General features: G+C 39.5%; 1 protein-coding gene across 1 annotated transcript; it reads right to left on the bottom strand.

Annotated features, from left to right (window-relative positions):
• Positions 1-5,944: 5,944 nt before the first annotated feature.
• LOC139918299 (C-type lectin domain family 4 member E-like) lies at positions 5,945-12,349 on the bottom strand. Its single transcript, XM_071907623.2, has 6 exons — positions 12,283-12,349; positions 12,090-12,191; positions 11,081-11,269; positions 10,421-10,563; positions 6,669-6,778; positions 5,945-6,110 (listed from the first exon to the last, which is right to left on the bottom strand). Exons 1-6 carry the CDS (start codon positions 12,347-12,349, stop codon positions 5,957-5,959), a joined length of 765 nt encoding a protein of 254 aa, XP_071763724.2. The 3' UTR covers positions 5,945-5,956.
• Positions 12,350-13,270: the final 921 nt, after the last annotated feature.

Raw genomic sequence — 13,270 nt, 5'->3', positions numbered from 1 at the left:
CTGCTTTCCAACACGCAGCAGACTTCTTCAGCTCTCTCTGAATGCCACTCGCTGCTGTTTTGCGTGTATTTGGTCTAAGGCACAGGACTGAGCTCTACTCCTTGTGTCAATATTACCCTTAGAGGCGTGTACTGCTTACCTAATCAAAATAAAAGGTGTATGTTACTAATTCACAAGAAAAAGGGGTCATTGTTTTCAGCAGGTTGTTGCCCAGCATGCCATTTGATGTTTTATATACACTGAAAAAAATAAATAAAGTGATGTTGTTAAAAATGCAAACTTTACTCAAACAAACTGAGACACTGACAGCTTTTTAAGTGAGTACAGCATGATATACTGTGTATGGAACAGGACATTTTCGTGATTGTGTGTTCACGAGATCTCGTTCCCATGAGATAATAATTTGTGGCCATGAGATAGATCTCGTTCCCATGAGTTAAAAAAAAAAGCAACTTTTTTTTTTTCACCTCCAGGGCTCCGTAGAATACAGATAATAGATACATGAATAAAACAAAGATAAGAGCAAGCAGTAAAAGTGTAATCAAAGGAAGGAACTAAAACATATATATACACAATATCTAAATGAAATGCATTTTGTTTTATATTGTCCCTTGTACCATGACTACAGAATTGGTTTTGATTATTTATCGATGGAAGACTCGGAAATCATGAAAAAATTGTGTGAGGTGGAAACATTTGCTTTTTGGACTATTTAGATAAAGCATGGACACTCAGAAAATCCATGTTGTATAAGTAGTTGTTTTATATTATATTAGCTGTCTTAGTGCTATTATGTTGAGTGACCTGTAAGTCTGTGTTTTATATGTTGTTGTAATTGTGTGTCATGTAATCCCATGTGGGATGGGCCATTTAGATGGTATGACACAAAAATACAAAATAAATTCAAATTCATATACAGAACCAGAAAAGCCCTTCACAACATGAAGGTGTTAAAGGGCATTTTGTTTAAAATGTATTATAAAAAGATTAAAATAAGATACTAGGCAAGGCAGGAGGGGGTCCCACCACACCTATTACAATGGTAGGCAAACACTGGGATACATTGTTAAAACCACTACTGAAAATTCAACTAATAAATGAAATGTGTAAAGAAAATCTAATTTCATGTCAGGTTTTCCAGCCTGTTTTTCTGTAGCTGTGATCAGGGAGGAACCTCCATCGTATCAGAATGTGATGACATTGACTGGCTGATATATTTAATAAAAGGCCAAAATTACAGGCTGAAATATTGGTCTAACCCTAATATTGTGTCAGATTCCTTTATTTCACCCGGAGATGTAGTGGGAAATGAAAAGGTGGGTAAACTATACTCTCCAGTCTGTGATCGCCATAATGCAAAGGACCATAAAATATACACAAAAATCTATATTATTTTCAAAAAAGCATTAATTTATTTTTCCCATAAAAAAATCCTTATCTTCATATAACTTCTTTCAGTTTGAGACATGCCATGATGTATACGATAAATTACGTCACACTATGCAAAACTCCAAGGATTGACTGTAAAACTAATACCAATCTCACACCACAGTCATAGCAGATTGATAATGTATTAAGAGCGAAGCGTGACCTTTATTTTTACAGTATTCACCATCAATATCTGTAAGCGCCGGCATGGAGAAGTGACCTAAATCCCTTATGACTCCAGAAAAATCCTGCCAGCCTCAAATGAAGATGTGGCGGAGGTTTCTACGAGATCAGCGTGTCGAATTATCTCACTTCAGAATTCCCTCAAATAATAAGACCACGTGAAACAGGAAGTACTCTTAATTGTTGTTGTCCTTTCTGTTTCAGTTTGTAAGGGGAACGACTTCAAAGCTAATCTCCTGGCGCAATAACATTATTGTTAGTGCAGAAGTGGATATAATTCAATAGCATTTATGGCTTTACATTATCCTCATAAACCATCGTCATGGTTTCTGACCTTAAAACATACAAAAAGTAGTTCCTGCTGTTTGCCTTTGATGGCACAAGTTTAAAACAAACGATGGCATTTTTTTAAAGGATAGTAGATAACTTAAGTCTGTGGTTGGCTAAATCCTAACAACATTACAGGTTGGATCCTTTAGATTTCTGGGATACTGAATGATGAATTTCAAGTATTTTTTGTAGCATTTCGTTTTTAGTCTAGGGTTAGGGTTAATCCATGTCTGTCAAGCTGGTTTTTTCTTCCCAGGCTATATTTCCCGGAAAAAAAAGTAAAGCGTAAAAGCCTTCCCCCCCCCCCCCCCCCCCAACTTAATCATTTTAACCTGCTCTGGTTTATATACTTTATAAGAACTAAAGAAATAATTAGCGAAAGGTATCCCATCATTTGATGCTTCCATTCATTTTTGAACTACAAAACTATTTTTGAAGGTGAATACCTCGTATGAATATCTGATTTAAAAAAGAAAAAGAGTCCACAATGCACATCAGCTGAAGACGGCAACAGGCTGAAAGGTCTGGGCCTCTAGGCCTCATGCCTTCATGTAGTGAAAGACAATAAGCTGTATGATCTGAATGGTCCTGAATTTCTGATTGAAAAAACTGTTATTTAAACTAGGGATGCACCGATGCCACTTTTTCAATGCCGATACCGATTATGAGTATGAAAGTTTAAGTATCGGCCGATACTGAGTACCGATCCGATCCGTTACTTTTACTGAACAGTGCAGGCTTACTTCCTTAGTTTGGGTTCAATGGACAAAATTATTGAGATAAAATCCTTGTTTTTCCCACTGTTTGAGAAATACAGGCTTCTGTGTGCCACAAATGCATAAAATCAAGACAGTTTGCTTTTATTTTTTACATGTTACTCATAGCTTTCGGTATCAGATTTTAGTCTTGGTTAAAATCTCCGATACCAATATTCCATTTTAGCCTGGTATCGGCACCGATACCAGTATCGGTATCGGTGCATCCCTAATTTAAATCAGTGTTGTTGAGGAAGTTCCCAGCTCATGACATGCACATCTGTTGACACACGAGTCTGTAGCATCACTCTTCCTGCCACACTTTTCATGTTCAGCGCATGATTCATCCCTGCATTTTGACAACTGCACCATGCCAGGTACATGGCACTTTTCAGATGCAGAAATGTGGGCGTGGCAGCCTTCATCAGTTATTTGTTTGAGTTTCATTATATTCAGTATAATTCCTTTATAGCATAATGGATCCACACTGTTTTAGAGACATATAGGAAAAGATAATCATATTGTACAATGAGCAGCATAAATATGACTTTCACCAGTGTCACTTTGTTGCTTTGGCGGCCATATTGATCCGCAGTTTGCAAATTAACTGTGGAAATAATTACTGGTCAAAATGGTATTACTGGTCAAAATCAGTTAAATTTACAGGAATCTGTCTTGGTGACATTGAATAATTGCAATTTCATAGCGGCATGATCAGACAACTTTGTTTGGAAAACCCTGTTCAGTTATTTGAGAAGTGAAACCACACCGTGCCATCATTTTGAAAGTGCTGACGGCTGGCATGTTGTGGGAAACTCTAGTATTGAACGCTGCTAAGAGGTATTTAAAAGTGAAATATCCACCGAGAAGCCTTAATGCTCGTTTCATCCTGTAAGAACTCAAGAGGACGAACAAATCTTCCAAGAGGATTTTGGTGGAGCGAAGGAAGATTGTTGAATTTCAACAACATTTCTTACAGAGGCAAAACTTTTTAACTCAAGTACTTTTTGGACAGAAGTTCTTTTAGCCAGCATGACACACCTTGGTCATGATCTTCCTCAAAGACTTTTCACAGCAATATCAAGAGCTGTGAGTACATTCCTGCTCTTAGCTGTCTTCTACATCTTGCAGTACATATTTGATATGGATTTTTTTTGCTCATGCAAACCAGGTGTACATCTAAACGGTGTGCTGTACATTATTCTCCCTCCTTGCATAATCACCTCGGTTGTAATTCTGATCGAGTCCATCTACCAAAGGAACATTTTTTCCTGCTGCCGTAATAATGGTTGGAGCCATCTCTGCAGCATGATTGTTAAGTTTTTGATCAAATATGTCTATCTGGGCGTTGTCTGGATATCGGCCGTTCTGTTTGATGGGGACTGGTACTTTTGCCTTGAGACAAACCTCAACATCTCTCAGACTGGAATTCCTTGCAAGGAAAACCTGACCTATGAGGAGAAATGTATGAAGACCGACTACAAGACTGCATCACTTGTAAGTGACAACACAGAAATCAAAGATAAAGCAACATTTTATTATCTGGTATTTATTATTTGGTAATAAAATGGGTTCATTTCTTTATACACACTTTTATTTAAGTCCATTGTGTTGAGCTATTTAACCTATAAAAAAATATAATTGAGTTCTATTCCAAAATGCAACATATCCATTTTGGAAAAAAACAACATCCTTAGCTGAAGTTTATCATTCAGTATCCTTAAAAAATAATTTACCCACTGGCCTCTTAAAGTGGCACAATTTACTTTTCTTTTCTGATAAATCATTTTGTAAGAATAGGCATCAATTTTTCAATGGTATCACATTTTGGAACAAAACTCTTCAACTGCACTGATGGAATAGTTGGTAGTAACTAGTCTTATCTTTAAATGATCATGAAAGCTTTAGCTTAGACACTCCAATGAAACTCTTGTATAAGCCTGTTTTCTTTTCCAGGACATTGGGCTCGGTGTAATCTGTGGTCTTCTTCTTGTTTGGCACATCTGTGAATGTTTGAGAGCCTATTTTATCAGGCAGAAGAGATGGACTAGGGGCCCTGGGTCTCGTTGGGTCTTGTTCTGCCCTCCGTACTACAGATGGGTTTACGAAGATCTTCTGTCCGAGGAGGTGAGCAACCATTTGAAGAATGAGCTCACAAAAATAGCAAAAGAAAGAGCAGAAGCAATCTGTCAGCCCCACCTTCGAGCCATCAAGGATCACGAACGAAGAGTAAAAGATCGCAGCGACGATGTTTTGGAAGCCTGGCAGAAAATTTCAGACTCGGATTTCTACTTATTAGATGAGTATGAGAATCACAACAACATCCTCTATAAGGGACTCATTCAAAGAGAAAAAGAGGTTGCTTTTGGACAGTGTTTGGTGGAAAAAGTGGAAGATTTAGTTTATAGTCGTGACTGCATTGGACAGTTTGAAAACACTGTTGATGAGATCGTAGCAAACCACCTGAGGAGAGAACAAGCAGATCCTGGCTCTGGAGCAGAGAGGGTTACAGACGAACTTTCATTAAGCCACCCACAGATACAAGAGGAGAGGACTCTGATGAGCTAGTAATGCAATAATAAATTACTGTAACCCTGAAAAAAACTTCATTGATCCTGGTCAGTCTCTTCAAGATAACAAGTCGTCTTTGGTTTTGATGAGAGTTTGATATCATTATATATTTTCCTATATTTTCCTAGTAAGTTAGCCATCAGTTTCAAGAAGTGTTCCCAATTTGATGAAATACAATGCTGATCTCTCTCTCTCTCTCTCTCTCTCTCTCTCACACACACACACAAATGCACTCCTTACAAAATCCATTTACAAACGTATGATCTCAAAACTGGGGGATGACATACTTATCTCACGATACGATTCAATATGCAATATGGGATTCACGATTCAATACAACCATGATACGATGTAATAAACAAAAGTTCAATTCAAGTTCAATGACAACAGAGCCTGACTGTGCAGAATTATGTTTACTTCTGAACCACAAATCTTTCTAGCGATGGCATTGGCTTGCCAGAATGTAAACAATTTAAAAATGTAATTACAAAGTGCAAATAATATAATTTGAATTAAAGCTTGTGAAATTATTTTGGGCAAACTATCCCATTTGTGATTACTACAGCAAAATAAAATGTAGCTAATATTCATTTTTCTGCCCCACGATACAAAGTGTCACATTTTTCTATTACAATATATTGAATTTCTCTATATATCATCATCCCACCCCTACTCATTATGCACCAATGCTAAGCCACTTCCTCACAGATCCATCGCAGAGAATTAGCACAATTTTGGTCATTCCAGTTCTCTTTAGTCTTGCCAGTAATGATATGGGCGCAGTCTTCTTCCCCCCACCGTGGATTTCCTCCACCGTTATCAGGCTGCGCCGACTCCCAGTACCTAGCAGGTCAACGAACAAGACAATCATGACACTTTTAATCTCCAACATGAATCAAGACCTTCAATGGCTCTTAATTTACATAATGCGTCTCATTTTAGTCAGCATCTCCTCTTCATGGTACACTGGACCAATGCACTATTGGTCCATCGCTTTCTAGACATTTCTATGTTTCTGCACAAATATCACAGAAATTTCTGCACCTTGCACATGGCAATTGGCAGATTGGAGTTTTAGTTCTAGAAGCATTTATTGGAGGCAGAAATAATGTAATTGGTTGAGTTAAACCTCAATGGGCGGAGCCAAAGAACCACAGTTTTTTCTGTTTGCCAGTTAGCTAACTTCAGAAAAGCTTTAGAAAACTGTGGTTCTTTGGCTCCGCCCACTGAGGTATAACTCAACCAATCAGATTATTTCTGCCTCCACAGCAGCTCTGCCTTCAAGAAATGTTTGTTGGCAAGTAAACTGATTATCGGAGTATACCTAAAACAAAGTAACTACTAGTAATATACAGCAAAAGTGGATATATGTTCAACCAAGGCTAAACATTATTCTCTTACTCTTCAGTCAATGGAGTTTCATCAATCCATTTCCAGGTCCCCTCCATGTCTCTGTCACTCAAACCAATCCAAGCTGAAGCTGCTCCATTAGTGAGTGTAGAGAGGAATGTCTGTTTGAAACAAATAACAAAAAGCCATAGTATCCTACTATAGAATAAGGAATACTCTGTCCGTCTGTCTGTCTGTCTGTCTGTCTGTCTGTCTCTCCGCATCCATTTTGCTCCTCAACAGGTTGGCCAATCAATCTCAAACTGCACATGGGCATTGAGCATTGGCATAGGCAGGGACTGATGGAGCTGATTTTTCCATTTTCCCAAATTTACAATGTTTATGCGCCTTTTTGGCAAGTCTGCGCGGAGTTGTGGCGCGCACATCCCCGGAAGTCTGCACGTAGTAGTGACACGTGCATCCCCGGTTATCTCTTATCTGCGCGGAGTTGTGGCGCACGCATCCCCGGTTATCTGCGCGGAGTTGTGGCGCACGCATTCCCGGTTATCTGCGCGGAGTTGTGGCGCGCGCATCCCTGGAAGTCTGCACATAGTAGTGGCACGTGCATCCCCGGTTATCTCTTATCTGCACGTAGTTGTAGCGCGCGCATCCCCAGGCATGGACTAGTTTATATTATGATTAGTCCCTCTAGGATTCTGCAGAAAAAAATCCCAAATTCCTTGGTACCGTATTTCCTCTAATAGTGGCCGGTAGTCAATTAAAAGCCGGGTCTCCGATAATGGCCGGGGCCGTGGTCGACACGAACAAATAAAAGCCGGCCCCAAATACAGGCCGGGGAAAAAAACAAAGGAAACAAGACTAGGTCAAAACCTAGTATATGGCTGGACCGTGTCCGTCTCCTCTCTCCGCCACTGTCCTCTCCACCGCGCCCACGGCCCGTACCTATCGGGGACACCCGGTGACGCATCGGCGTCGGGACCTGCCGAAATCTCGGCCGGATCACCGGGAACAAATCGACGCCCAGCTATCGGCACTGGCCAGAACCATGTCCCCGGGAAACTCGAAGCGTCGGCAGTAAGCCCTCGGCGCACCAAAACCTCCATGCCGCCGACAGAACAGAGGGCTTGCGCATCAAAATAAAAGGCGATATAATATAATTGTATAGATTCTACTTTAGCTTCAGTTAGCTTCAGCTTACATGCAAACAACGGTGGATACCTGTAAACTCCTTGCGCCTGTTATACATGTAACTGTAGTTTGTAGTAACATACAAGTGCCACAAGATGGCAGTATGCCACAAGATGGCTCGGCCGGCGGAAGTCTCTGGATCTCTTATCGTAATGCATTGCAGTAACAAAAAAACGGCTACCTAACAAACCCCAACAGAAGCAGATCAGAAAATCAAACTTCATACTAAAATATGAGCAAATATACTTATCAAACAGAGGGAATTAGAAATAAAGGCCTGTCTCTAATATAAGCCTGCTTCCAATAAAGGCCTGGTACCCTCTGCAGTTGAGGTAAATAAAGGCCCGGGCCAATATTAGAGGAAATACGGTAATTCTGCAGCTAGAAATCATTATTCTGCGATATTCCGTGGACATTAGGAAAAACAGCTAAAAATGATCAGTTATTCTGAAAAATATATATTTATTCATCAATCCAGTTAAAAGGGATCTGTGATAAATTCATAAAATAAACATGCTCCTTCTAAACTCCTACTGGAACTCTTGAAAAATAAGAGGGTTGAACCTCCACACCTAAACATTAACAAGATGGAATGAGAAAATTAACCACTGTAAAATAAATATATGGGAGCAGTGGCAGCAATGTGCAGCGTTCTCTTTCTTAAATACTTCAGCTCTCCAGCAGCTGCTAAAAAGTTTATGGGACGTGCGTATGGTCATCTTCTCTTCATCATGATAAACTGAATCAAATCAGATGGAAACTGCCGTGTGCGGCGCCGCGTGCTTTTATGAATCGCTTTCACAATATGCAAATGATCAAAAGGGGTGGAAGTACGGGGAGAACGGTAACGCAAATAACGTTCCGGTATTTCACGTTCATGAATGAGCAAACACCATGACGGTATCTGCCCCTAACGTCACGCTAAACCTGCCGGTAAGTTTTATGAATGAGCCCTATAACATTATGCAAATGAGGTGATGACTGCCAAGAGATGACAGCTGACGAGGAGAAACTTAAACTAAAACTCACCTTCATAATCGAAGTGGGAACTTGTAGCCTTTTCTCTAGTTTAGATCCAGGAGTCAATAAAAATAGTCTTTGTACTTCACCAATGTTAATGTTGCGCAGGTTGTGGAGCGATTTAGTGAAGGCCAGAGCTGGAAACAGGAAGTTGTAATGCACCTGTTTCTCAATTCGGAAGCTGTTACCATGACAATGTGAAAAGGGCCTATACCCTAGTGACATCTAGCGGTAATTTTGAAAAATTCATGTTTTCGCGGAATCGTGGAATCCTGGAGGGTCTTAACCACTTGAATATGAGCAATTAATGAGGAATAATTCACTTGAAAATATCTGAGAAGAATCCGTGGCAAAATTATAATTTGTAAATACTTTTTTTTTTGCGGAAAACGGATCAGAAAATAAGTAAAGTCACTGAATCATTCAGAAAATCATAGAAAATGCTTATTGCCACAGCTAGATATTGCTGAACTTTTATCCTGTTGTCACTGTCAGTCTGACTTCCAGCATAAATTCTCCAATCAACGCTTTTCACCAGCCAGAGAGCCACCAAACCAAAATTAGGGAAATTCTACAACATAGACAGTTTTATAGCTGATGTAAATGTCATTTCAGTGTTTTATGTGCAGTTTTTTTCCTCTTTATTGGCTAATGTAACCTTGCTGTGTATGGTTTGAAAGTGTCTCTTTTTGGAGTTGCATTAAAGACATTTTATTATTAAATATAATGAAATAATAATAATAAAATAAATAAAGTTATTATTATTAAGTTTTTGGGAGATTGACCCGTTGGTCAACTTAGCTGAAGCTATGAAAATAGACACCAAAATCATCCCTGTGTCCCCGGGGGATCAACTGGCCCGGTGCTTCATGCTAACACTTTAGCATACGCTGTGTTGAATGATCTTCCAAAATCTTAGCTCCCTAGCAGCTAAAGTGTGATGTAGTTCACCATATTTGATCAATATTCATTTTGCACCTTTGTTTTAACCACATGCAGTTGAATTGTGAACATGTCAATTTTATGATAGCTTATATATATATATTTTTTATTTTATTTTTTATTTCTTTTGGGAAACTACACTCCAAACATCACTTTTTTATTACTGTTGTGTTCATTGTTTTTTTTTTTTATTATTAGTTATGTGTAAAGAGTTTATTTTATCGCAAAGTTGCTGAATTTTTATTGCAATAAAAATGTTTTCTAATGTTAACATGAGTTGACCTTCATTGGTCCATCCAAACACAGAACTTAAGATGATTTGTATTCCATCTGTGCTTCATGCAAATTTATAATTTAGCTCTTTTTTCAAGGCCATATAATATTCCAGAAAATGTCTGTTTCTAACTGTAAATTTTTGACAGATGAAAAATGGATTATGTTGTTTTTTTTCTATAAAGCTTTAAGAGGGTGTGAAAGTTAGCGCCTACTTGAAATCACACAGACAGGCGCAAACACATCCCTGCACTTGTAGCACTTATATCACAGATGCACCCGCGCACCCACACCAACACACACTCACACCAACACACACTCACACCAACACACACTCACACACACACACTCACACACACACACACACACAAACACTGTACCTGTTCTGCAGCACTGTCTATGACCACCAGATCTGCTCCTCTGTCTCTGCAGTCCTGTCTGCTGTTATCCCAGGTCTTAGTCTCAGTAGAGAGGAGATAACACACACAACTGAACATCCTCCATCCTGCAGGACACGTTTTCTCTGTGAGATATAAAACATAAAAGATAAGACGAGAATCAAGTCTGTCTATTGGTAAAGTTTTGCTGTTCAAAAACATGCATGTACTGTACAGCAGCGACCCCCAAATCCACCCCTGAAGACCCCCTTTCTTTGCAGGTGTAAACTTACAGGATAGAGAGAGCCATGATACCAAATTATGATTTCTGTTGGCTAACGTTAGATAGTTAGCAGACTTTCATTCTACCTGGTCAAACATTTCAATAGCAGTCTATGGAGATCATCTCCAACCATGATAATATTAAGAGTTGGTATTGTGTAACCTGACTCTACGGTCCAGATGGATAAAATAACCATTTATTACTGGAAAAAAGTCCCGGATTCCAGCTATAAAATACTTTTTTGTCTGGACATATTTTGCAGAACAGAATAAAGATTTCCACATCAATGTTTTTTTCCACCATAGGGCTCCTACATGACCCTGTGGTGGGTCCTGACCCGCAGGTTGAGCAACACAGCATCCACACATGCAAGTACTCACTCTTTCTGGACAAACTCTGAAGCCTGTCTCGCTCTTTAGTCATTGCAGTGAGGTGGGTGTTCAGCAGGTCTCTCTCCTCAGTCAGGGAGGAGAGCTTATCATTACTGGCCTGGAGAACCAGTCTCTCCTCAGTCAGGTTGGCTTGGATAACGGAGAGATCTACAGCAAAACCACGCACCACATCCTGGTCTGAAATAGATCAAGAGACATACTGAAACATTGATTTCATCAAATAACTTCTGCATTTATAACATACAGCAGCAGTTACAGTATTCACAAGTCAAAACGACAAATTGTTCTGTGAGAGGCTTTGGTCAAACTAAGTGCATCATCTGTCTCATGTGACACTGCACAGGTGGATTACAGTATCTGTCCTCCTATGTTATCAATGCAGCAACATGGAGCATCACTGGAATTCAACAAATTCAGCTGGCAACAGTGAAAACGCATAGCAAATCCAATCATTCTTGATAATAATCGTAATAATGCTCCTGCTGAACAATAAGAGTCTTGTCTTTTCCCAGCAAACATTTTGATATTGAACAGAAGCAGATACGACGGTCTGTGCCAGCGTTGAAAACCCGTGTAAATACAGCGGCAAAATTAAAGTTGAGATGGCGTCCGTTGTCGTCCATAGCTGCTACCTGCATCGCATTGTGAAATCAGGACCTAAATATCTTTCCAATATCCAAACAGTTTCTAAAGCTGTTTTAATAAATGAATTTTTACTGTGCCGTTATATCATATTGTGAAAATGTTTTGCTTGTTACGGTTGAGGTTGAACTCGGCCACACCCTGAACATTGCTGTCCATCAAATGCTTTCTGGGTTGGGACAAGACCCAGAGAAATGCATAAGGTAATCCAAAACATAACCATTTGACATAAAAAGTCAAAACAAAACATGAAAAACACGTCTTGGGAACACATCGTCATGTTTCATAATAGACTAACGGTCATCAAAATCCTCTGTTCAGTCTGACTTGAGCTCTGAATGTGAACCAGACTCACAGCGGACACCGAGGCCGATGAGCGCAGCCAGTAGGAAAACACTCAGCAGCCCCAGACCCAGTAAAGCCGCTCCATGGGAACTCCTGTCTGAGCTGCTGGGACCTGAGCACAGAAAAGACCAGGGAGTATAATAAATAATAATACATGACATTATATATCCACACACTCAGTCTGTCAGTCTGCCCATCTTTACCTGTCTGTTTTGTTGAAGTTCTTGAGTCACTGGACTTGGCAGGTTCATTCATGTAGATTTCCTCCATTTTTCATGAGCATCCCAGCTGTTTGTCAACTGTCACCTCTGCTGTCCAACATTAAATATTATAGTCTGCTGTCAAATGTTGAAACTCTTGTTGGTTTCCATCACTTCCTCTGACTTGTAGCCTTTCAGGAAGTAAGTTTTCACAGGTGTTGATGCTGTGACCATCACAGCAACAACTTCTCTTCTGAAGCTGTCACTGTAATACAAATCTTATAGTGTAAATATGTATAGAGAACTTGAAACATTTGTCTCAAGAATTAGTGTCAACTTTCGTTTTAGTCAATGCCAAATTTAATTGAAACAGCACTGTTCACTGCTTGTTAATGGTGGGTCATTTATTCAAAATGATGTCATGGTAAATTGTGCACACATACTTTCATAGTGTGTGAGTCTTGTGAAAAATGCACTTATTCAGTGGATTGAATTGAATGCAGAGGTACTTTATTGATCCCTGAAAGATCTGTTTTGGCAGATGAAATTAGCTGCCAGAGATCAATAAAATATAACAATAAAAGTTGACGGCACATCTATGTTCTTGAATATGAAGACATCCTTCGCTGCAGTGAAAAAAGGGACTCAAGAAACTCTAGAAGGATTTAAGAACAGCTTTTAATTCTTTTAAAACGATTAAACAAAAATAAATGCGGAATCTTTCTGGAAATATAAGTAGCCTATTAGATCAGAGCCTGATTAAGAGTGAACTGTATGTTTTTCTGTGGGAACTGAGAGCCACATCTAATATCAGCCACTGGTTACAAAGAAGGAAATGAGAACTGACACATTAGACTACACAAAGCTTAATGCCTGACACTAGAGGTCTGCACGGGCCTGGAAATTAAGCCCGAGCCCAGCCCGAGCCCAGCCCGAGCTTCATGGGGTCTTTAGCAGTTTAGATTATTATCAGGAGTTAATCACATGCGCA

Source organism: Centroberyx gerrardi, chromosome 10 (assembly GCF_048128805.1).
Source record: "Centroberyx gerrardi isolate f3 chromosome 10, fCenGer3.hap1.cur.20231027, whole genome shotgun sequence".
NCBI classification, from domain to species: domain Eukaryota; kingdom Metazoa; phylum Chordata; class Actinopteri; order Beryciformes; family Berycidae; genus Centroberyx; species Centroberyx gerrardi.
Note: the sequence above shows the minus strand (reverse complement) of the source record. Positions and strands in the feature narration are given on the sequence as shown.

Bases quoted from the DNA above. Each gene is read 5' to 3' on its own strand.
- LOC139918299 (XM_071907623.2), bottom strand. From the start codon at position 12,349: ATGGAGGAAATCTACATGAATGAACCTGCCAAGTCCAGTGACTCAAGA. The intron at 11,270-12,089 runs GTGAGTCTGGTT...GATCTATTTCAG, and splicing joins CATCGGCCTCGGTGTCCGCT to ACCAGGATGTGGTGCGTGGT. The intron at 10,564-11,080 runs GTGAGTACTTGC...TATATCTCACAG, and splicing joins TCAGAGTTTGTCCAGAAAGA to AGAAAACGTGTCCTGCAGGA.